Source organism: Lonchura striata, chromosome 14 (genome assembly GCF_046129695.1).
Source record: "Lonchura striata isolate bLonStr1 chromosome 14, bLonStr1.mat, whole genome shotgun sequence".
Taxonomy (NCBI): domain Eukaryota; kingdom Metazoa; phylum Chordata; class Aves; order Passeriformes; family Estrildidae; genus Lonchura; species Lonchura striata.
This window is the reverse complement of record NC_134616.1, coordinates 11,636,699-11,660,232: the sequence shown is the minus strand read 5'-3', so window position 1 is coordinate 11,660,232 and position 23,534 is coordinate 11,636,699. Positions and strand designations below refer to the sequence as shown.

General features: G+C 38.7%; 1 protein-coding gene across 6 annotated transcripts in view; it reads left to right on the top strand.

The window, feature by feature from the left end:
- Positions 1-20,768, top strand: part of ACSL4 (acyl-CoA synthetase long chain family member 4) — a 35,381-nt gene extending 14,613 nt beyond the window's left edge. For 2 of the 6 annotated variants that reach the window (XM_077786552.1, XM_077786553.1), the window contains 15 exons: positions 2,716-2,762; positions 5,312-5,548; positions 5,854-6,031; positions 7,771-7,880; positions 7,969-8,107; positions 9,410-9,560; positions 10,685-10,808; positions 11,565-11,636; positions 12,271-12,410; positions 12,850-13,022; positions 13,211-13,285; positions 13,509-13,700; positions 14,180-14,294; positions 14,976-15,133; positions 16,853-20,768. In XM_077786552.1, coding sequence (XP_077642678.1) covers positions 5,321-5,548; positions 5,854-6,031; positions 7,771-7,880; positions 7,969-8,107; positions 9,410-9,560; positions 10,685-10,808; positions 11,565-11,636; positions 12,271-12,410; positions 12,850-13,022; positions 13,211-13,285; positions 13,509-13,700; positions 14,180-14,294; positions 14,976-15,133; positions 16,853-17,010 — 2,013 coding nt within the window. In that variant the 5' untranslated portion in view covers positions 2,716-2,762; positions 5,312-5,320 and the 3' untranslated portion in view covers positions 17,011-20,768. Of the gene's footprint in view, positions 1-2,715; positions 2,763-5,031; positions 5,549-5,853; positions 6,032-7,770; positions 7,881-7,968; positions 8,108-9,409; positions 9,561-10,684; positions 10,809-11,564; positions 11,637-12,270; positions 12,411-12,849; positions 13,023-13,210; positions 13,286-13,508; positions 13,701-14,179; positions 14,295-14,975; positions 15,134-16,852 lie in introns of all 6 variants that reach the window. The other 4 variants (XM_077786551.1, XM_077786550.1, XM_021547845.2 and 1 more) reach the window with 2 other exon arrangements.
- The last annotated feature ends 2,766 nt before the right edge of the window (positions 20,769-23,534 follow it).

Here is a 23,534-nt window from a genome sequence, read left to right as displayed (position 1 = left end):
ACTTAGGTCAACTCAATTTTTTTTTTTTTTTTTTCTTTACTGTATAAAACCACTTTTCCAGTTACAAATCCTGAATGCTCACGGTGGTGTGACCAAAATGTTTAGATCTGCCTGGATGCTGGAGAAAAACATGTAGAAATGGCTGTTACTTACTCATACTGGGTTGTTTTGGATGATTTCAGAACTTCCGGACAGGAGCCAGCTCTGAGCTCTTACACTAAAGTCAGAATTGTGTCTCCATTTGAAGCTGGCAAGAGCTCCAAGAGTTCTGGTGCAAAGGAACCAGACTTCCTCTGGTGTTGCTTTTAAACTAAAACCAATCTGCTTTGGAGATTCCAGTTTTCTTCACAAACTAGAACACAACCCTTTTCCTCTCTAATGTCATCTTCCTTACTAGATGACTTTCCTAACACTATGTTTGAAGCAGACAGAAAATGAAGTTGTGTTTTCTTCCAAACATGTGATTCTGTAGTAAATTGGATCCCTGGCAAGCTTTTTAACACCAGAGGAAGGATTGTAAGCAGTGTTGTTGATCTACTTTCACTATTAAGCCTTTGGAGTGTTTTGGACTTGGGCTAATTAAAGCCTTTCCTAGTGATGCTAATAATTTGTTGCCTTATTAAAATTAAACTGCACAGGATAAAATTTCTAGTGCAGGTACTTCGATTTTGAATTACACCTAAAAATGCTAGTAGTGTGTGTAAATGCTGAGTAAGTTGATTCTGTTCAGTTTGGCGAGTCAAATACAGAGATTAGGGCATTTCCTCTTCTGAGAATAGTCACTTCCAGAGGCATAAACCCTCTCTCTGTCCCCCATACACATTTGCTCTTATTTAGTCCCATAAGCTTTTGTGGGTTTAAAAGGGTTTTTTCCTATATTAAAAAATATAATTGCTAGTTGTTTCTTAGATTTGAGTTAAAATAGGAAGAGAGGGATGTCTCTCTGAAATCAAAGCACATGTTCTGGAACAGAACTCTGTTCTATGACCCTGGCTACAGGACAGGAGTAGAAAGTTGTATATTATCTGTCTGAAACTTTTATTTAAGGATATAAAAGTCAGATTATACTTAGATAATATCTCTTCCATCTCTGGCAGCCCATAACGTACAGTGTCAGTCAGGAGTAAACTTGGCCTGTAGGATTTTTGTAAACACCCAGTGTATAAAAGCCGTAAGTGAAACATTACCTCATGAGTGAGGTTTGCAGCATGTACACTGTAACATGTCGCTGCAAATGCTAAATGAACTCCAGACCACTTCCAAATTGATAGAAGCTGATTCACCAGAGGAAAATTCTTAAGAAAACCAGCTATCTATGTTCTCATAGATAGAAACAACATCCATTTTTGTTTGGTTTCTTTTTTTCTTGTAGTCATGCCTGACGCACACTGCTCGTTCTGGGAACATGCGTTTCCTGTGTCAAGAACTGGAAGCTCTGCTGTTTCCAAAACAGCTAGATAAGCATCTCAAGAGGCTAGTTCTGCTCAACAGTCAAGAGAAAGAATAAGCTATGTAAACCAATGGAAAATATTACCTATTCTAAATATTCCAGTGTTAAATACCAGTTTTATCTTATTGTGAAATTGTTCTTGAATGCTAAATTTTATTTGTAAGGAATGAGGAAATTTATGAAGAACATTACTGTTATACTTCAGTAATATGTAGTTGCCTTACCTTGAAGTGTCCTTGATGTTGCATTGACGTGAGCATTGCATCTCATCCTTTCTCTTAAAGTCTAATTAAGTAGGAGATTGAAGGCATAAGGTATAATTTGAGTAGCTAAGTTTGGCTTCTAACTGAATACAACTGGTGTGGAGGTACCTTTGCATGGAATATGTCAGTCTGTTATATGCGGTATATTTAAGAGATGATAAATATTTATTTAGCATGAGTTTGGGATTATCCTGCGATAGATCAAAATCTTATACAGCCACATGCAAATGCCAGTAACCCTAAAAACATTCTAAAAACATTCTCTTCTTTGTATTTCAAAATAAAATCTTTGTAGGAGAATTTTGCAAGGGACATTTAACTCTGTTTCAGTCTGTAAAAACTGATTAAAATCTTAGACTTAGGGGGAAGGCTTTTAAAATATAACTGGGTTAAACATCAGTTAAAGCTTTCTGCGGTAGACCTCTTGGAGCTTTATGTCTGCAGTTACACACAGCCATCTTTTATTACACTGGTCATGAGACCAGTGAGGCCTCAGTGCCTCTATAAACATGCTTTTGTTCTGGAAACTCTTCTCTTACCTCAATACCCCAAATCCTCTTCATGTTCTCTTGGGCAATAAGTGCCATGAGTAGTCCTGAGTTTGTGTTTCTACTGATATTCATCTATCAATAGTGACAAAGTGCTTCTTGTTCTGCCTTGAGTCAGAAGAATGGACTGTATGCAATATGAAAGTCTCTTCCTGCGTTTCATTGGTAATTAAATTGCCTTAAGCTTCTATTCATAATTTTATTCAAAACATGTTTAAATACGAAAGGGAGGAAGTAGTATCGCATAAAAGTTAAGCTTCTTTTTGGCAGCTTCATCTCTTGTCTGTCCAGTGTAGTTTGGAAGTTTTAATCTTTTCCTGTATTGTAATTGCCCTCCCTTGTATGGGTTGTGTTACACCTCTGTCTGAATTCATAGCCTGTGCTTCCTAGGGGGCAGTAGGGTGAAAATTCCAAGGATTCCCACATTCTAATATGTTTTTCTGTTTTACTATAGATCTAATCCACACTGAAAAAATATCAGTCATCACTGGGAGATCCCTTGTAAGTACACCTTTGTGTGTGTGTGAGGTTTTGCATGAGCATGTTCTAAGGAAAAAACCACAGTTGTATTTTTGGGACTCACTAAGTATTCCCAATTGATGTCTTTTAAGAATCACAACTGATTTTTGTCAGGATAGAAATGTGATTTTCTTCTAAATTACTCCAACTGTATACAAATTAGCTGAGTTTTCTGTTTTTATAAACACTTTTTAAAGTATTACAAATTAACCTGAAATTCCAAAATGAAAGCAATGGAACCTTCCTCACTTCCCTTCCTAAATTAGCTGGTTCTTTGTTATTAGCCAGCAGTATTTCATAGTAGCACCACTTCTGAACAAGCTCCTACGCAGCCCAAAGAAAAACTGTGGTACTGTCTCATTGTGTTAAATGCTTTGCAGTACTCCAACAACTCTGCTTTTTATCCAAGTCAGTGTGCCTTGGTCATATGTTCATTGCTGGAAGGTGAGGAGCAGCCAGAGTTCCCCCTGGGGTCTATTTTAAGTTGTAGCATTATGTGTAACCATGGGTGTGTCCTGCCATTTCCTTACCATGTCTTAGAGCCATGGCTGGCTTCTCTTTGAAATACGGACTCAACTGCTGTTTTTGGAGCACTGAATTAACTGGGATGAAAGTGTCATACAAGATTTGTGTTATAAACCAATAGTACTTCATTTTAGAGAACTGGAGCTTTGGGAAGTAAACTGATCTCTTTAATGCTGAGGTTGATGGTGAGGCTCACCAGAGCAGAATGAACATGTACATTTTGAAAAGAATGTAGCATTCATTTTTTATAAAAAGTAATATGCAGAATACTTTCATCCATACAAGTCTGAGCTTAGTTTAGTTTAGCTTAGTTTATTATACTATCATTCAACAGTAATTTTGTTCTGTAGCTGTAATTACAAAATTAATATGGTGGTCATGTTGTTTTAAATATCTGCAGATCTCGGAGTCTTACATTACCTTAAAGCTGTTGATATTGGCTACAACACAACTGCTTATATTGAAATTCTCATTAAATAACCCACCAACATGTTAACTGACATCTGTCTTCTATAAATAGCAGTTGTCTTATTTAACCTAAAATGTTAATTGTAGCCTCCCTTATCACCTGAGGGTAGCAAATATATTAATAAAGGTGTATTTTGAGGTGTGCCTACATTCTTTTAACTCTTGACGGAGCCCTGAGAACTTGCCTATTCTCATCCATTCTGTTTATCAGATGGTGCCTGTGACAGCCTGGGCTCTGATGGTGTCAGTGTCACTGGCTCCTGCTGTCTGAGGTTCTGCCCTGGCTTGGTGCACCTGTGCCTTCTGCTTTCCCCTCTGTGGCAGCGTGGGTGGTGTGTTAGCAGGCTGTTCTGCACAGCAGCCAGGTGAAGATAACCATCCCTGTCTCACATGCCAGGGCAGACTGTCCTAGCCAGTGGGCTGGCCATGACTGGAGTTTGCTGTGATGGTTTTGTTTTTCTCCCACTCACCACCAGTCCTTATTTATGCCCAGTTCTCCTTAATGAGGAAAGATTTCTGACATGCAGACAAAATTTGCCAAATTGTACTTTATTTTAAATTTAGTTAAATTGGTCAGATTTTATTCTGTTTTCCATACTTGGAGTTTGAAATGCACGTATTGAAATATTTTTTGAAATTGGAAAGGCAAATCTGCATAATGCCTTTACAAGAGTCTGACATTCAGAGTTGAAAAGTAGAAGATTAAAAATGCAGTTGCTGGAGCTAAGATAATACAGCAGTTTTGGAATATTATATAGTTTTAGATTATAGCATGTAGACTTTTGAGCCTATATACTATTTTTGAGTATATCAAGATACATTTTAATCTGAATAGAAGTTGACAGAATATTTTGAAAAACAGTAAAGCAATCTGCTGTGCCTTTTCTCTGTAGTAGAAATACTTAGTGGGAAAACAAGTGTTGACCTTTCCCTTAATTACGCAATTGTATCATTACTCAAGTAGCTTAATAACAATATTATGTAGTGAAGGACAGACTTCATCTCAACAGCCCTGAACTATTCAAACAGAAATAGTGGGGGAAAGTCTGTGAAGAGTAAATATTTGTGAATGCAAGAAACAAGTATGGAAAAGATTCATCTTCTTTCATCCCCAGAGCAGTTCACTGCTCTATTGTGCAGTGATGCTTTTGAAGTGAGCTCTTAGAAGGACTAAAACTAATTAACTATAATATTACTAATTTAATTATTTTTTCTTTCTTTTTCCTGCTCTCTGCTTGGCACTGGTTTTCGCCCGTAGGTGTCCACTGTTGGCTCTCAAAGGTTACTAAAATTTTGCAGCTGCTCTGAATCAGCACTTCCTAAGCTTCACCTACTGTTGCTTCTCCCTACACCACTCTGCACTGCTGCCTTGCTCTTGTCTGCTTCAGAACTCCATAAGAGAGTTTCTCTTTTAAATACCCACAATGAAATTTAGGCTAGAAATGTGTGCCATTCTCTTGCTGCCTGTGTACTTGTTAATCTGGTTGTACAGTATGCTGGTATTTATTCCCTGGTATTTTCTTACCAATGCCAAGAAGAAAAAGGCTATGGCAAAGCGGTTAAAAGCTAAACCCATCTCGGACAAGCCAGGGAGCCCCTACCGCTCTGTCACTCACCTGGACTCACTAGCAAACATAAACATCCCTGGAGCAGACACACTGGACAAGCTCTTTGACCATGCTTTAGCAAAGTTTGGGAAGAAGGACTGTCTTGGAACCAGGGAAATTCTGAGTGAAGAAAATGAAATGCAACCAAATGGAAAAGTATTCAAGAAGGTAAAACTTAAAATTTTTTACTTAATTCTGACTTGGGTTTGAGCTGCTTTGTAACTTGCTTCAACAACGCATGTCCCTTTGGAGCTCTTCCTCAGTCATCATCTAATAAATCATTCATTTTATGGTAGGTGAGGAATAACAGAATATACAGGATGCACTGTTTATTCTACTTGAAGTAAAAGGAAAGCAATTTCTTAATGAATGGCAGACTGTGTACTCATGGTGTTATGCACCAACTCACATCAGCCACTAGAGCTATACCAGAATCTTCTTGCCATGAAAATTCATTGTTTTTTTCTCTCAAGTTAATTCTAGGAACTTACAGATGGCTATCCTATGAAGAAGTAAACGAGAAAATTACTCGCCTGGGGAATGGACTGACTGCCCTGGGACTAACCCCGAAAAGCACAGTGGTCATCTTCTGTGAAACCCGAGCTGAGTGGATGATTGTAGCTCTCACCTGCTTCAAGTACAACTTCCCTCGTGAGTGCTCAACTTGGTTACTTCTAATGTATTCTAGAACCATTTCTCAGCACAGATCTGGCTGTTAAGTACTTTGACTCTGCCAATCTTGTCATTGGAGACATGAGAATTTCACAAACTTTCTCTGCTGATGGTCTGATTCCTAGAAGTTTTCAATCAATTGTATGCATTGTGGGTGTCCCTAAAATTAACTTGCCATACTTATGAAACTGCTTTTAATTATTTTATTGTACTGCGTTCTAAATGTTAAAATGATAGAATAGTCCACTTACTATTCAGGTAGTTTTAAATATTCTTAAGATGTTAATAGTTGCATTTAAGATGTCAGTAGTTGCATTTCTCCCCACAAAGTGTGGCATGTTTTTATAGTATTTTGTGTCTGTATCCTAAATTATACATCCAAAAGATGAAATAGTTATCAGAAGAGAAGAATGGTAAACAAAATCATATGATAGTCTGTGGGTAGTCTGTTTTGGTGACATTTTTAAGCTACTCAAATTCATTACAATTATGTATGGGTTTTCTGTTCCTTTTTTTTTTTTTTTTTTTTTTTAATTCAAGCTGTCAGAAATCTCTAATGGTGAGCTGCAGTGGTTACTGTGCACTCCAGTGCCCATTTTGCACACAACACACTGTGAACCACAGCCCTTTTTTTTTGCTTGCACTCTGCTGTCTCTTTTTCTCTTAGCAGCAGTAGTAGCTGCCTGTGTGAGGAGTAGATCATACAGTAGAGTGTGCAGAGAGCCTGTTCAGGGGCAGTAGTGGAAGAGATGAACTTGCTACTGAAGTAGGAGACTATGGATAATTTGGTCTGGATCCCTATACTTTGAAAGGCAATAAGAAATAGCTGTATAACATTCCTCTTTTTCCTGTGCTGTGTGAACCCTATCTCACAGCACTGTTAAATTCCTTTAATGGTCTTTGGAGGTTACAGTTTGAGCAAATGATACTAAAGGAGGGTTTTTTTCAGTAGAGAGAGAATGGGGAGAGGTGAACTCTATTGTGGCTGGGAGGCACTTAATGGCATTCCTCTAGCCAGTCTGGGTTAAAAATAATCTGGCAGTGTGAAAAACAGTCTGATTCCTTAGCCTGATTCTCTGTCTTGCTGCCATCACTAATTCCATGGGAGCAAGGAAAGTAGCTGACAGTGTGCAAAGAGCTGCCTGTAGCTGTGCCAGCTTGAAGCTGGTGCCCTGTATTGTCTGAGTGTTACCTCTCCTCCTGAGTTGTGGTTGCAGAGAGCTCAGGGGCAGAACATCTGCTCTTAGTTACTTACTCTGGGATTGCTTTGTACATTATTGTTGAGGTTTGGTTTGTTGAGGTTTGTTCTGATAATTTCTGCAATAGAAAAAGCAGAATTATTTCGGGAGGATGTAGATGACTGTTATAGGTTCCTTCCAACTGCCTGACCACTTCAGGGCTGACTAAAAGTTACATTCTAGAGCATTGTTCAAAGGCCTCCTAAACAGTGACAGTCTTGGGGCATCAACCATCTCTCTAGGAACCATGTTCCAGTAATTGACCACGCTCTTGGTAAGGACATGCTTCTTGCCCAGCTGTCGTCCTTGTTCCAGAAGTCTCTTGTGCCATAAAATTTTTGATGTGGAAAAATCAAAAGCTGTTTTATTTCCAAATTAGAAAATTCCCAATTGAGTACTTTTCAGTAAGATAAAGCAAGAGCTTTTGCATTTAGTTTTACTTTTACCCTTCTTTCATGTCCTCTCCCATCCCTGTGACAGTTGTCACTCTCTATGCCACGCTGGGGGAAGAGGCAGTGACCTATGGTCTCAACGAGTGTGGAGCATCATATCTGGTCACGAGTGTGGAACTCCTTGAGAGCAAACTTAAGGTAATTAATTTGGTATTACCTTCATCTGCTGTAAGCAACCCTACAGTTCAGTCAGTACACTACTAAACATTTCATTTCTCTTCTGTAGACTGCACTGCCACAAGTCTCCTGTCTGAAACGTATCATTTATGTGGACAAGAAGACTGTCAATAAATCAGAATACCCTGAAAATGTGGAGATTCATAGCATGCAGGCAGTAGAAGAGCTGGGAGCTAAACCAGAAAACTGTAAGTGAATAACTTCACAGAGGACTGACTAATCAAGCAATGTTAGCACCTGGGTTAAGAGGGATGTGTAGCAGAAAACCACCCACCCAGAAAAGGATGGCCTTTGTTACCCACAAAGGCACTGGCAAGTTGCCAGTTCATATTCCACTTCCCTTTAAATAGACAAAAACCATATATTTTGTTCATGTGTCACGTATATCAGGATAAAACTGTTTTTGCTTCTAAACCATAACCAGAATTATTTAATACTTCATCTTTGTTTTAGGAAATGAAATAGAAACTGGTTTAATGTTTCATTTTCTGCTACTCTTATCTTTTATTTATCTTACTGTCACTATTTTTTATTAGAAAAGAGGAGAAAAAGCACTTAAGGCTAGAGGAATGAGAGTTACATTCCTTGCTCCATTGGGCAGCCAGGAGTGACTGTAAACATCTTTAAGTAAGGAAAACCCAACCCTGATGATCTGTTCTTACATCAGCAGTCTGTAATTAACCATGTCTCTCTCTGGAATAAAGGAGGAGATAAACTGGCAAAGGAGCTTTGGGAAACACACATTCATTACAGCTGCTTATCTCTGATCAGCCTGAGGTGCTGATACAGACCTGCAGTGACCCTAATGGGTGTTTTTTCTTGGGCTTAGTCTCTGAAAAGCCTGCTTCCTTGCAGACCTTGTGAAAGCCATGGAAGTTGGTGCTTGTCATCCTAAGAATAAAGAGGACTAAAACGAAAATCAGAAGTCAAGTGTTTTAAGCTAACTACTTTTCTACTAAACCTGCAGCTTACCTGTGGAAGGTTTATTTATTTTTTTTTTTTTAATGGTGAGGTTTGAGGGGAGTTAAAAGGAATCTTACCTGTATAGCCTTGGCTTTGAAAGACTGATGGACAGAAAATCTGACTTGCAGATTTTTGAAGTGTTCTTTTTTTGCTTTTTTCACCCAACTTGCTATTTATGATCAGCACTGTATTCTCTCCCTTTGCTGCTTTTGACAGTTTTATTTGGTCTTCAGAAGGCTCCTTCTATGAAACTTTCAGTCAGCTATAAACCACAATGACAAAAGTGTCACCTAAATTGTGTAGATGCTCAAATACTCATCATTCCTTTCAAAATTTGCCTTCCCTCTCTTCCTCATAGAACTAGATGACAACTTTCTCCAGCACTGACTATGCAACAGCTTGCTATGCTGGCCATCCTTGAAGGACGTGTTTCACACTGATTACAGACATTTTCACATTGATTAATTACAGAAATAATTTAGAAAGTAGATAAGAATAAATAACAGCTTTTCTCCTGAATTTTGTAGCAAGCATTCTGCCAAGCAGACCTGTTCCTACAGACTTGGCTTTAGTAATGTACACCAGTGGCTCTACTGGGAGACCCAAAGGAGTGATGATGATGCATAAAAACTTAATAGCTGGAATGACAGGACAGTGTGAGAGAATACCTGGATTGGGGTAAGAAACACTTTGTTGTCTTGTGCACAGAGAGATAAAACAACCTCCAAAAGTGTCGCATTTATAGAGTCTCTGCTGGCATTGTGTTAACAAGTTTCTTCATGTTACTGTGAGGCCACTACTTTTTAATCTGTAAGAAATAACGTCTTGTGTGTGTGAATTTCCCTTGCTTGAAAAAGACGCCCTTCTAGCTGTTTCCTCACATGGTATTGCTTTTTTTATTATTGTTAGCTCTAAGCCTATGATGGATTTTTGCACATTTTGAGTATCAGAGGATACCACTAGATAAGAGATTCCTCCTCTAGTGCAACTTGGGAAATGTTTTTAGACATTTTCAGCACCTAGGATCAGTTTAGTAAGCATGTCAGAGCCCAACACTTCAGTGACCCGGAGACACCGCTCTGGGTGCACGTGCTGCAGAATCTGCTCAAGTACAGCTCACTGAAAGAGCAGAAAAGTAAGAAATGATGCACTCACAACAATAAAACCAAGTGCAGATTCCTTCACATTAATGTTTTGAGGAGGTTTTTCCTGGAAGTGTCTATTTGTCTCTGCATTCACAAAAGGCTCAATAGCTGAAATAAGCCCTGTTGCCAGACAACTGTTGTGAGAGGATATAAACCCAGTTCTGGCTTGGTGCTGAAAGCTGCTGTTCAGTGACAGCTCTAAGGTTCTTGCTGAGAAATCTCTGAGCAATTACTTTCCGAAACCAGCCTTAGTACTTCAGTAAGCAGCTTTATTTCTAGTAATGTATCCTAGAAGATGATGACTGACAGGGCTTTGTAAGTCATTGGTCATTATTTTAAAGTGTAATTATTTCATAACTGAAATGAAACCTCCCACAAGGAGAGGAAAGAGCTTTAATACTTCACTAAGTAATCAGACTAAGGAATCAGAGTTTCTTAGAAAACAAGGCAAATCCTATAATTTATACTGATTTCAGTAAGGGCAGATTTCCCCACTTTATATACTGTGGCTGAAATCACACCCATCTTGTGTGCAGGAAAATAAGCTCACCTGGGATCCAGGTCAATCAAAAAATAATAACTAAGCACACAACAAAATGGTTAAATGGTATTTTCAGTCCACTTGTGACTCATGGCTAATTATTTTTTCTTTTCCAGACCCAAGGACACTTATATTGGTTATTTGCCTCTGGCCCATGTGTTAGAACTGACAGCAGAAGTTTCCTGCATCACTTACGGCTGCAGGATCGGTTACTCCTCTCCTCTCACTCTCTCAGATCAGGTGAGGGCTAGCAGAGCAAGGTGGGGAGCAAACTTCAGCTTTTGCAGCCTGTTCTCTCCTTGCTCAGCTTCCTCCTTCAGTAAAGAAATACTGATATATATGGTACACTTCAGAAATGTAAATTTTTTTCAGAAAATGATGCAAATTAACATTCTTGATGAACAGCAGCAGTAGGTTGTACCATATAAATTTTATTTAAAACTTTGCTTTTATCATACTTAGGAAATCTAAAAGCAATCCTAATAACTGCCTGTAGTATTATCCACTGGATAACAGGGTAAGAACAGCTCTTAATAGATCAGCTGAACTGTTTAAAGTGATCTTAAGTTTTGGTCTCACTTTATCAGTTCTTTATCCACTTATTGCAGATCTTCTATTTAGTCTCTTGCCTTTTTCCCTTTAACAATTCAGATAAATAAGAGTAAATTAAGCCAGAATAGATACCTCTATATGTTTTGCTTGTAGAGAGATTTGCATCAAGCAAAACAAGCTCCCAAAGGAAGATGGAGGAGAAAGCAAGTACTAGAGGGAGGAAGTAAAAGAAAGATAAACAAAGTTAACCTGTAAAAGATTGAGTATTTTGGTTGAAATAGATGTTAATCATTACTCTTTCCTAACAATGAGGGCAAAACGACACAGGAACAGAAGATATTTAAACAAATTATGCTAATATATTTCCTCCTTTTATTAGCCCTTTAGTTTTCAAGCACTGTTTTGTTTTCTGCTTCATTAACTGACATATTTTCCTTATTACAGTCAAGTAAAATTAAGAAGGGAAGCAAAGGAGACTGTACTGTACTTAAGCCTACACTGATGGCAGCTGTGCCTGTAAGTATGCAGAAGCAGATATGTCCAGCAAGAAAACTTCTATTAAATACTTCACCAGCCTGAACAATGTTTTAGGTTCTGTGTATTAGGGTGACCATAAGCTTATTATTTTAATGGGAATTAATCCCTGGTCTGTGACAGAATTGTGGTGGATGTTTGTCAGATAATTAGAATTACTGCAACCACATTTCTCTGAAAGTTGAAGAGCTCTCGTGGAAAAGGAAATGGTGCAATAAATTCTTAGTTTATTCCCTTGCACTTAACAGTTGCTGTGGATAAAGTACAGCATCAGCGCTCCCAAGCAGGACACGCCTTGAGGGGAATTTACCAACCTTTAGCAAAGGGATTGAGTTAAACTTGAATTTTAAATTTTCTAAATCAGTTTGTCACAGTTTAAGTACAGGTTCAGGTATAAATAGCTCCAAGCTGCAGTGGTCTATAAATTGGCTTATCGATCACATGTTAAAAGCATTGCACATAAGCACTGACTACCCCCATGATGCAAAGATTTCCACTCTTATCCATTTTAAAGGAAGGAATAATGAGGGGGTGGTTACTTATGACATGGGATTTGATTTACACACGCTAGTCTGTCCCATGTGGTGATTTTCCTTTTTTTTTTTTAACACTGTAGGAAATAATGGACAGAATTTACAAAAATGTCATGAGTAAAGTTCAAGAGATGAACTATATACAGAGAACTCTGTTCAAGATAGGCTATGACTACAAATTGGAGCAGATCAAGAGGGGATATGATGCACCTCTGTGTAACATGTAAGTAGCATTCAGGGGCCAAGGGTGCCTTTTGCCTTGGGATCTGTTAGGACAGTCTAAAAGAATGATCCTCTGAGCTGTCAGACGGTTCTCGTCTGACATGCAAATAGCACCTAATGAGTAACTGAGGTAGTCCAAGTTCTTATTGGAAACTGCTAAGACATTTCATGGTAATGACTAATCTTCCAAACAGCTGGCTGGTTCATTTTCATTGCACTGCTTTTTTTTTAAGTGAAAAAATTGGAATGTTTAAGTTACAGGAACTCTGCCTCAAGTGTTACACAAGAGGTAATGGGTTTGGATTAGCCCTGCTGTCTACTAAATTCTGGGAAAAAGTTATTTTTTTAGGGGTTCCAGATAGGAAAGAAGGAAGGAGGTTTGTGTCTTCTTAAGAGTGAGCTAAGTGAATAATTTTTAATTCTTTTTGCCTTCTTTCAAGACTTTTGTTTAAAAAAGTAAAGGCCCTGCTGGGAGGGAATGTCCGAATGATGCTTTCTGGAGGAGCACCACTCTCGCCTCAAACACAAAGATTCATGAACATCTGTTTCTGCTGTCCTGTTGGTCAAGGCTATGGACTGACAGAAACATGTGGAGCTGGAACCATTACAGAAGGTAGTTAAAACACCTGTGGAAATACATAAATTCAGAAATATGTAGGGTGTTTGGTCATTCTTAGTTTTTTTAAAACAAGTCAAAACTGCAGCTGTAGTTCTGCAGTAAAGTAACTTGAGATAAGATACACCCTATTCATATTTTAAATAACAAAAAATCTTGGTTTTCTTTCTTGTTTTCTCCCTAAGTTGCTGATTATAGCACTGGCAGAGTTGGAGCTCCTCTTATTTGTTGTGAAATAAAACTAAGAGACTGGCAAGAAGGTAAGAGTAGTAATTGTTCTGATTTTACTAATTCATTTAGCCTCTGCCTACCTGGTATCTTTGACTATCTGCTTAGCTAGGTGTAGCATATGAAGAAATTGTTCTTTCTTTGATAATAGTCATCAGTTAGTGTGCTTTAGCTTCAAACTGAAATTTCAAAGTATTGCCTTGGCAGAAGTATATATAAGTTTAAAATAATTGCTTGGGACTGTGTTGTTTTCAGGAGGCTATACTAATAAAGACAAGCCTAATCCTAGAGGAGAAATTATAATTGGTGGACCCAACGTCTCCATGGGATATTTTAAAAATGAAGAGAAGACAACAGAAGAGTTTTCTGTTGATGAGAATGGCCAGAGATGGTTCTGTACAGGAGATATTGGGGAATTTCATCCAGATGGGTGTCTGCAGATCATAGGTGGGTCTCAATTTTTGATACCTTAATATATTACAAAGTATTGACTAACCATAATTACAAACATGTTATTAATACTGTTGGCTTTGCCTGGACTAATCTACTTAAGGTTACCTATTTACAGAATCGGTGTAAAACACATTTCCAAAAGTCCTCATAGCTGTAGTAAGATTTTGGAAGTGATGCCATTTCCTGTGACATTACCATCATCTAAATTTAGCACATGGACTTTAAAGAATAAATACAAGAATTAAGGTTTGGAATCAGAGTAATTTCCTACAAACTGTGTGACAAGTAGTGTAGTGCTAGAACATTTTTTACAGAAATTTTATTATTTGGCAGCTATTAGCTGCTTTAAAACTTGTCCTTTAAGATCTGGTGTAGCACAAAATATGCAGGTGGTATGTATGGAGGTGAGTCTGTGGAAATGCTTAAGTTTAAAGGAAGCAAAGTTTTCTTTTTTTCCCTTCCCCTGATTCTAGATCGTAAGAAGGACTTGGTAAAGCTACAAGCAGGAGAATATGTATCTCTGGGCAAAGTTGAGGCAGCACTGAAGAACTGCCCATTGATTGACAATATCTGTGCTTATGCCAAAAGGTAAGAGTGGTATTAACTTAGAGTAAACATGAAGTACAGGCTCTGTTCCACTTGTCTAATCCAACTCTAGTTTTCCATGGTTTCCTTCTAATAACCCTCTCCATCAGAGTACAAGTTACAAACATGTCTGAAGAAGCACAGCTTTCCAGATTCCCTAAAAACTAAAGAAATTACTTGTTTTTCTGCTGGCATTTCTCCTATCCTGATAGGCTTCTGTTCCATCCCATCCCTTCCCTAAAAATGTATATATCATTATGTATTGTTACATTTGGCATGTGTTCTGGCTGTCAGAATACCAGTGAAAACTTAATCTGGACACTTTGCACCTGATCCAAAGCTTTCCAGTGAGTTTTGGAAATTAGTTCAAATATATTCCCCTCTTTGTCTATGTGAGGGGGAGCTGCAGAGAAGTGGCTAAACCCCAGGTCTAGCTGGGGAGCTAAACTGAGACATGTGTGAGTGGAATGACAGCAAAGCCTCATTCTGATCAAACCTAATGTTGTAAACCAGCTTGGAATATCTTCTTGATAAGACTTCAGTTGTGAAGACTTAATGCACAAGAAGGGTTCTGTACGGTGGAATAACTTGGGCATTTGTGGGTCCAGCAGCAGGTAATTTACACCCTGAAATGGAAATCTTGACTGAACCTTTCTTCCTTCCTTCTCTTGCCACTCTGTGTAGTGACCAGTCCTACGTGATCAGTTTTGTGGTCCCTAACCAGAAGAAGCTGACAGCACTGGCTGAGCAGAAAGGCATCAGTGGAAGCTGGGTGGACATTTGTAACAATCCTACAATGGAAGCAGAAATACTGCAAGAGATTAAAGAAGTGGCAAACAAGAGTAAGTACCACAGCACAGCCTGCTGGCCATGGGGGCTTATTTGCTCCTCCTTCCAGTTTCTCTGTATCTGCCAAAACTTAATGGTTTATTGAGGCAAAGACCACACAAAATTGTTGTGTATTATCCCAGGAATTGACATAAATCTAGTTGTATTGATTGTATTTTTTACAAAATATCTGAAGGTTTTTTCCAGCTAAATTCTGGAGACAAATTTCTTGTCTAATGTGGTTAAAATAAGGTCCAAAAGAGCCATTAATTGGAAGAAAGGTTGCAAGGCATTTGCTGGCAAGAAAACTGGTTAAGCAAGAGATTTCAAAGCATTTTTTCCCCACACAACTTTGTTCCCTACAGCTTTGAACAGACATGATCCTTGTGGTTTTAGAGGCTTAAAAGCTTGCTACTCCTTGCTGTGGTACTGAATGATCAAAAGTGTCATCAGTCCTTTACAAGACAAAAAATGAACTAACTCAATGGGGAAGAAAGTCTCTAAAGCATTTGGCACTTCATACAAGGAAGCAGTAAAAGCTGCACTTAAGCACATTCTAAGCACTTTCAAACAGAGAGGAGAATCTGCCTTTTGAAAATGGGAAAACAAGAATGAAAGGCACTGTTAAGTCTTACCTTGGGAAAAAGAAAATCAACCCATATGGTTAAGGCTTAGGTTTAAACACTTTAATCCTGGGGGGTTTTATCAGGAATTGGGCAAATTACTATCCATATAGCTTTGTGTACTTAAACAGTTTGCTTATACATTCTTTCTGCCTTTTAGATAGTAATCTACTATTGAGATACAACTAATTTATGTGAAACTTTTTTCAAAATTAATTTTAAGAGGTAGTTCTACATTCTTAGCAGAGCAGGTGCACCTTCATTGTGAGCAGGCACACATCTGAGTGAGAGGCAGCAGCACATCCTGATAGCAGTTGAAGTTAGAAAGGCAGAGGAGCTGCTGCTCCCCAGAGGCTGTGCTGGAATTCACTTGCAAGTCCATGGCTGTGGATCCCATTCCCAGCCTACCTGCAGGAGCTGGTAGCAAACTCCAAGTGTTACTGGGCACATGCAGCAGCTCCCTGTGCTGTTCCTGCTGCTCCTGCCCTTCCCTCCTTCCCCCTCCCTTGCTCCCCCCTCTTGGGCTATTACCTGTGCAAGGAGAGAAGCAGCCTTGGTTGCAGTGAGGTTGTGCATGTGCCAAGCCACTGCTTCCAGCTGAAGGGAAAGTAAGTGGCTAATGTAACAAAAATACAAAGAAGTCCCTTTGTTTTGTACTCTAAACAGACTTTTAGGAATGAAAAATATAGGAAAGAAACATTCAACCAGGGAAAGTGCACAAGTACTTAATTATAATTGAAATATGAAGCATGCCCAGCTAGTCTGAGTTAACTAGTTATTCCATTCCTGTAGTGAAGGTACAGCTGTAGATTTCAGTGTATGCTTTTGTGGTAGTAGTCTCAGAACTTCGGGCTACTCAGTCATTTGTTTCAGGCTTTAGATTTTGCATTGTCATACACAGAGTGTATAAGAGTATTTACACACTAACCAGCACCCAATGTTGGGACAGGATGAAATTTGCCTGTGGTCCTTCTGTAAGGTTATTTCATGAACTAGGACAGCATATTATACAAGCTACAGGGTGCTGACCAGATTTTTAGGGAACATGAATCAGTATTTCATTTGGCTTTGTAATCACAGTCGTGCTTTTCTTTGTTCTTGTCCCTGCAGTGAAATTAGAAAGGTTTGAAATCCCCATCAAGGTGCGGTTAAGCCCTGAGCCCTGGACCCCCGAGACTGGGCTGGTAACAGATGCTTTCAAGCTGAAAAGGAAAGAACTGAAAAACCATTACCTCAACGACATTGAGAGAATGTATGGAGGCAAATAACAGCTCTGCTGCCCTGGCAGCTGGTTCCTTCTCATGCCTCAGTTTTGGATGTCTGTGTGTACTGTAGATATCACACGTTCAAAAAAACCCCACCAAATGGACAACTGTTTCTATAATCTCTATCAAGTAAAACAGAGAATATCTTAGACTCCAAATTCTTAATTGTTAGCAGATTAGACACTGATGGTCTTCATAGAGTTTTGTGTGATCATCTCCAGTTTTGAGACAGACATCATTATGCGAAGCAGTGTGACCAGGTAATTTTATTGTTTCTCTAGCACATTCAGACTGCTTACAACTTCTCTTTAACTTGTGCTGAAGTCTGGCCTATATCTCAAAGAGGGAAAAATAATGTAATTTTGGTGATTATTCTGTCATAATAAGACACTTGTAATAAGATACTTCCCTCTAGCAAGAAGGGAAAAGGAGTATCTAATGTCTACCCTTCTCTATTTAAAAACAAAACCAAGACAACAGCAGTAGCCAAGAACTTGCTAGAGATTACTAATAATGCACTGCTTGAAAATGGATGGACTCTTCTGCACATCAATATCTTGAATATTTACAGTGCCTACAAAAGAATAGAAAGTACACTTACTGAAATAAAGGTGAACTGAAAAGCTTTCTAAAAACAAGTTATAAGAAATTTCACTCAAGAGCATTGAATTAACTATTTCAACTTCCAACTCACCAAACAGGTTTTTAATTGCCACTGCATTTTAATTCAAGCAGAGCTTTCCACTGGACACGGAGTGTAAAAGAAAACAAAGACTTGCACAGCTCTGGGGGTGCTGATGAGAAATCAGTGCCTGAATGCAGAACCTGCATCTGGACTGGCAAACAGCTGTGAAACTGATAGGCAGTGGTCTCTAAACAGACTTGAAACTCAGAGGAGTTTTGTTGGGTTTTTTTGAGAGGTGGTTGATGTTTTCAGGGCAATGATTCTCTAGACCTTCACATACATGTGAGTACTGGATGTAACTTAAGAGGATCAGGTTTTAAATGTCTGCATTCCTTTATGGAAGGTATTTCTGTTCACCTTTTAACTGTGGTAAGCATGATAAGGCATCCAGAAACCAACAGGAGTTTCCCTGTCTGGTCTTGTTTTACCTACAGAAAAGTAGTCTGTGGCCAGGGAACGTTTGTTTCCTGGAAACTTGTAAAAAGGGACAAATCACTCTACAGAAATTAATTATAAAAATGTTCTCTTATTAACTGGAAGTCATAGAAGTGAAGAAGGAGAAAGATATAATTTAATAATAGATCACCATTTTGTGTGCCGAATCCTGTACTGTGTCTCCTTTTGAATTGTAACTGAACTCCTGCATCCCTCTCAGCTCTTCACACTTGAACCATAAGTGCTGTAAAATGGAGGCTCTTGATACTGTTCTACTTTGCACTTTCTTAATAATTTTATATATGTTGCTTACATTTTGTACAGCTGTGGCCCTCAACTGCTCTATATTGCAAATTCATTTGAAAGTATTTATAGATTTCTATTCATAACATTTGTGTTGTGTATATGATGGTTAAAAAAATTATTTGGTATCATCACTGTACAGAAAGTAAAAGATTTTGTACATTGCTTCTCTTGAACACACGAGCTTGCAATTTCAGGACAAGTTTTTCTTTTCCTGCATGTATATGTATGTTTCTTTTCCAGTTAAAATAGACTCTGGCAAAATTAAATGATGGCTCTATGCTCCTGAAGTAAAGCATCCCTTCTCCTGGGGACCAACTTCAAACTTCACCATGCATAACTTTTTCTGCTAGTGCAGAACACTGCCAGCTGACCTTCCAAGAACCCCAAGAGAAAGAGAGAAAGGAAATCTGGTATACAAAGGTGCTGGTATCCAGTTGTGCATGGAACTACAAGAGTCACTAAAAGAAACAAGGAAATAGCTTATCTAAATTTTTTTTTTTTTAAGATACACATGGTTGTTTTTTGACAACAGGGAATATTTCCCATATCAGTAGCAACTTTTAAAATTACTTGGTTCTGGAGTCATGTTTTAAAACTGGTCTCTATTCAGTAGCCTTTAGTCAGCCTAATAGTATCACAAAAGTGAAATACATGTAAGAAAGATACTTACACTTGAGTCTGTCAGCAGGTTCTAAGACTATTTTTTTTAAACCATGAATGTATTTATATGAAGTGTATTTTATCTTCTGTGTCTTGGTTGACTGAGGATTGCTATTTTCAAAATATATGTACACACATAACACATTGTTAACATTTCAAAAGTGGAATACAACTTAAATGGTTCAACAAGTTTGTGTTTTGGGAAGATCTTTATATTGTTCCCATTCCGTGCCTCACATTCTGTCTAAAACTGAGTCTCTCTCACAAAGCAGCAGCATTGAGTCCATACTTCAGGTAATGAAAAACCAGGCCTGGTTTTCTTGTAAGGAATGAACTAGAGGTGAATGTACTGCAGAATGCAGTTTGCTACATCATCAGCTCTTCAAGCACCTTTGAGGAAGGGGAAGGATTACATCAGGCTGCCTTCAAATAGGGGGATTATTTGCAAATACCTTGGGAGTTGGGCAAGAACTTTATCCTTCATTTTAATGAATTCTAAATCCTTTTTGTGACAGAGCTTGTGGAGAAGAAACAGAATGAGCAAGAATGTTTAATTTTTGCATTAAAAAGAAAGAACCAGGATGCAGATGAAGAGATAGTAAATAATTTCAAAATCATTATGTGATAGTTACAAATGCTTTTTATCTTGTGCTGGGCTGAAATTTGAGAGAGAGGTTAATGTACTACTGAGGGTTCCAGAATGCTGAAAGTTCTTCAGAAAGCAGGTTAAGAATTTTAAAATCGTCCTTAGAAGACTGAAGAAACAAGTTCAAAGAGCAATAAAATGCAGTTCAGGTATATCTGGTGTAAGATTATATTTAGGCCCTCTACCTAAAAAGGCATGGTGTGTCTAGAGAAAGGCAGAGTGTAACTGCCACACCAGGGCCACTAGAAAGCTTCAGCTGTGAGGGAAGATTGGAGTTGTTTAGCTGCCCTGAGGAGGAATGGCAAATGCCACTAGATGATTAACCTGCAACTCTGTGCAGTTACCCTGACAAAGGCACAAAGAGCTGGCCCCAGGGAAGGAGAAAGAACAGGGTCTAAGTTTGCTCAAACTGAATTGGTAATTTGGCATTTCAAGAGAAACATGGGATTCAAAACCAATTCTTTACTAAATACTGACCTAGTTGCCCAAGATTTCTGCCACTGAAAATCTTCAGAGCCTCGGAGTCAATGACAGTTCAGCAAAGCCTTTGAGGAACAGCCTTGGCACAGACCCCTTGGTGGGGCTGGCAGGGACTGGTCCTGCACATGACACAACAGGAATGCTGCCTGTAACAGGCAGATGTCATAAGTGCCTTGAAAGGGTTAAAAATAAAAAGGCTGAACAGGGAGAGGAAGGAGTTACTCCCCCAGGAGCAGGTGAGGTGGTGTTTAACCACCCCATGCAATCACAGTGCCCTTGACAACACTCAGAGAATAACCTGCAGGGGCTGCCTGCCAGCTCCCCAGCATGAACTGCACTTCCCAGCACACTGGCAGGCTCTAAAAGGAACAGAACATCAGTTCAGAATGTGGGTCACATTTTCACTAGCAAAAAAAATGAAAAAACAAAAAAACCCCAACCATATCTACCACATCTCAGAACAATAGTTTCAAATAACTTGTATTCTAACAATAAATTAGTGTTGTTCTGCAATTACATGCAAAACAAGAAATAAATTCTCATTATACATTTGGTTTTGTTGGGGTTTTTGTTTGTTTGTACCTTGGCTTTGTTTGTTTGTACCTTAGCTATTTTTGTCTGTGGTGGGGTTTCTTTGCCTTCATACTGAGCCTACCTGAAAACTAAGCTCTATTTACATGACAGTAAAGCAGTTTCCTTTTTGAAGGCTAGAACTTACACACTTGAAGATCCAAAATAACACATCTGGTGGGTTTTTTGCATAAGATGGTACAAAGGTCATCTACAAAATGCAATCAGCAAAACTTGCAGTCACTGGCTACAAGGAATTGCAAACAACAGACATGAGTAAAACTCTGTGTGAACTTACCTGGATTAAAAAAACACATTTCCAGTTAACTCAGTGCTGCTGCCAAGTAGATTAGTGATTGCTTTATGATAGGAGTACATCAGCCATGGAGGACCAGGGCTGACTATATGAAATTACATTTGTACTTAGCCTGTCATTTTCACATAATTTAATATGAATAAATTCTGACAGAAACAGGGTAATGTTTGCACTATTGCTTTGCTACTGGGTGCTGTAATAGGTTGAATCTTGCTACACTTTTATTGGGGAGAGACATGCTTTGAACAAAATGAAAAATGAAATTCTAGATTGATAAAGTGTTCTAATGAAGCTGATTATCACAGATAATTTATCCAAAATTGTCTTTGGTTGGAAGCGTGTAGCCTTGACATTAGACCAGTGCTAATTAATTTAGACAAACAGAGCTCTGGGCAGTCTGGTCCTCACAGGCTTCACCTGCACTTTTAGACCAAAACATAACTAAAGTACCAAAACAAACAAAAAATGAAACCAAAAATAAGCCACAAACCATCGAGTTTTCCCCTTGTTCTCCCATTTTGAAACACCAATAAGCTGGTTAATGATGAGCACTACCAGAGATGCCAGAGGTCACTACGTGTTGGTCACACTGCTTATTTCTGCACTTATCCTCACATGTCTTCAAGTACAGAAGTTTGCCCATCACCTCTGTGTCATCCCTGTTATTTCTGAGCATCCAGACCCTGAGCAGGAATGCCCATCACTCCAAGACATGTCCTCCTATCAATTTAAATGCTAAAACAAGAAGGTGTTGTGTAAGTTTTACTTTTTTAAAACACAAAAGACGCCTCTATTTGAAACAGTTTTGCACTACTTCTAACAGGTGAATTGAAATCATTACTTCTGTCCACATGTTGTTCCAGCCTTGGGAGTTGTTCCTAGAATTTTTAATTGTTTTAAACAACGAACCTAAACTTTTCCTACCAGATAAAAATCAGCTTCTTATTGTGCTCCCCCAGGGAGTGAACATGAAGAATGGATCACTGTTCTCTACAGTTGCCTGCCCTACTTTGCTTTCTGCCTTTTGAGTAGAAGCAAACACAATCTCTCCCAATAAGCCCATTTCTATGGCATTTAATCAGGGGCATTAAACCAGGGCCCCTCTGCCCCCACGTTCAAAACAAAACACCTGCCTCACCTCCCTACACAGCTTATGGAAATTACTTCCCAAAGCCTTTACCTTCATCCCAGAACATGCCTGCTTCTTATGTAATGGGACAGCTCTCACCTTGGGACCTTTTTTTTTTCTTGTTATTTTTAAAATCTGGATCTCAGCTCTGAACACTTGCAGTAGCACAAGAACTACACTGCTGTGAGGAGGGGAAATGCACAGCATCTGACAGTGACCTCTTCAGGATCTCTGCAAACAAACACCACACCTCCACCCAAGCTGAACTTCCAACAGCTCAGTCTGGATCAGTTTTAACCTGCATGCAGCTCATTCTGAGCATTTACTAGCAAGCAGATTCCTTACTTTCAAAGGAAAGATGACAAGAAAATTGTTCATGCCAACAAAAAACATACCATAGGAAAACAAACTAAAACCTAGCCCTGTGTGATATCCATACACTGATATTCAGTCCTTCTAACTGTGGTAAAAACTATGGTCTGTTGTACTTTTTTTATTTCCATGTCCAGCCACCAGTACTTTCAGTAGGTCACCTCTAAACAACGAAAATGGAAGATGTCTGCAACATATCTGAGCAAAAACTTCACTTGAGAGACATGAATTGTAGGACTCATAAGTGAAGAACACCACCTATTATGCCCAAACTCCCCATATCTTCCTGACCAGACAGCAGCCTCTCATTCGTGTCCTAGAGAGTGTAAATTCCCCTGTGCTGCAGCTGTGAGGCAAAGAGTAACTATCCTAAAACCAGGCAAGGCATTTGCCATAGGTTGATTGCAGACATTTTACCCTGACAGAGAGCTGCCAGTCTGTTCTGCAGTGCCCCAGCAGCACTTGGCAGCAATCAGAACTCAGACCTACAACAAAAGTAGTAAAGATAAGGAAGCCACAAATTATTTCTTGTACTTTTAATCTCATAAGAACAAGCTATGAAAATTTCTAATAATAATAATAATAATAAAAAAAGGTAGAGTAACCAGTAGGTTCGGGGGTTTTTTATGGTGTTTTTTTATCTCGGTTTTTTTTTTTTTTTGGTTGGTTGCTTGAGCTTTTAAAATAAATCTTACAAGAGGTCTTAAACAATTTCAAAAACTTACAAAATATATTCAAGTGTGGAAAGTCATTTTACTGGTAAAACAGCATCTCATTATAATGTGCTTTTCTCCAGACAGGTCAAGGAAGCACAGGCATATCAGAACAAACCATTCATACCATCAGTACAAATCCCTTTTATCCAATATAGGCATTTTAAATCAATTGAACTGTAGTATGCCAAACGAACAGAGCAACAGAAAAGCAG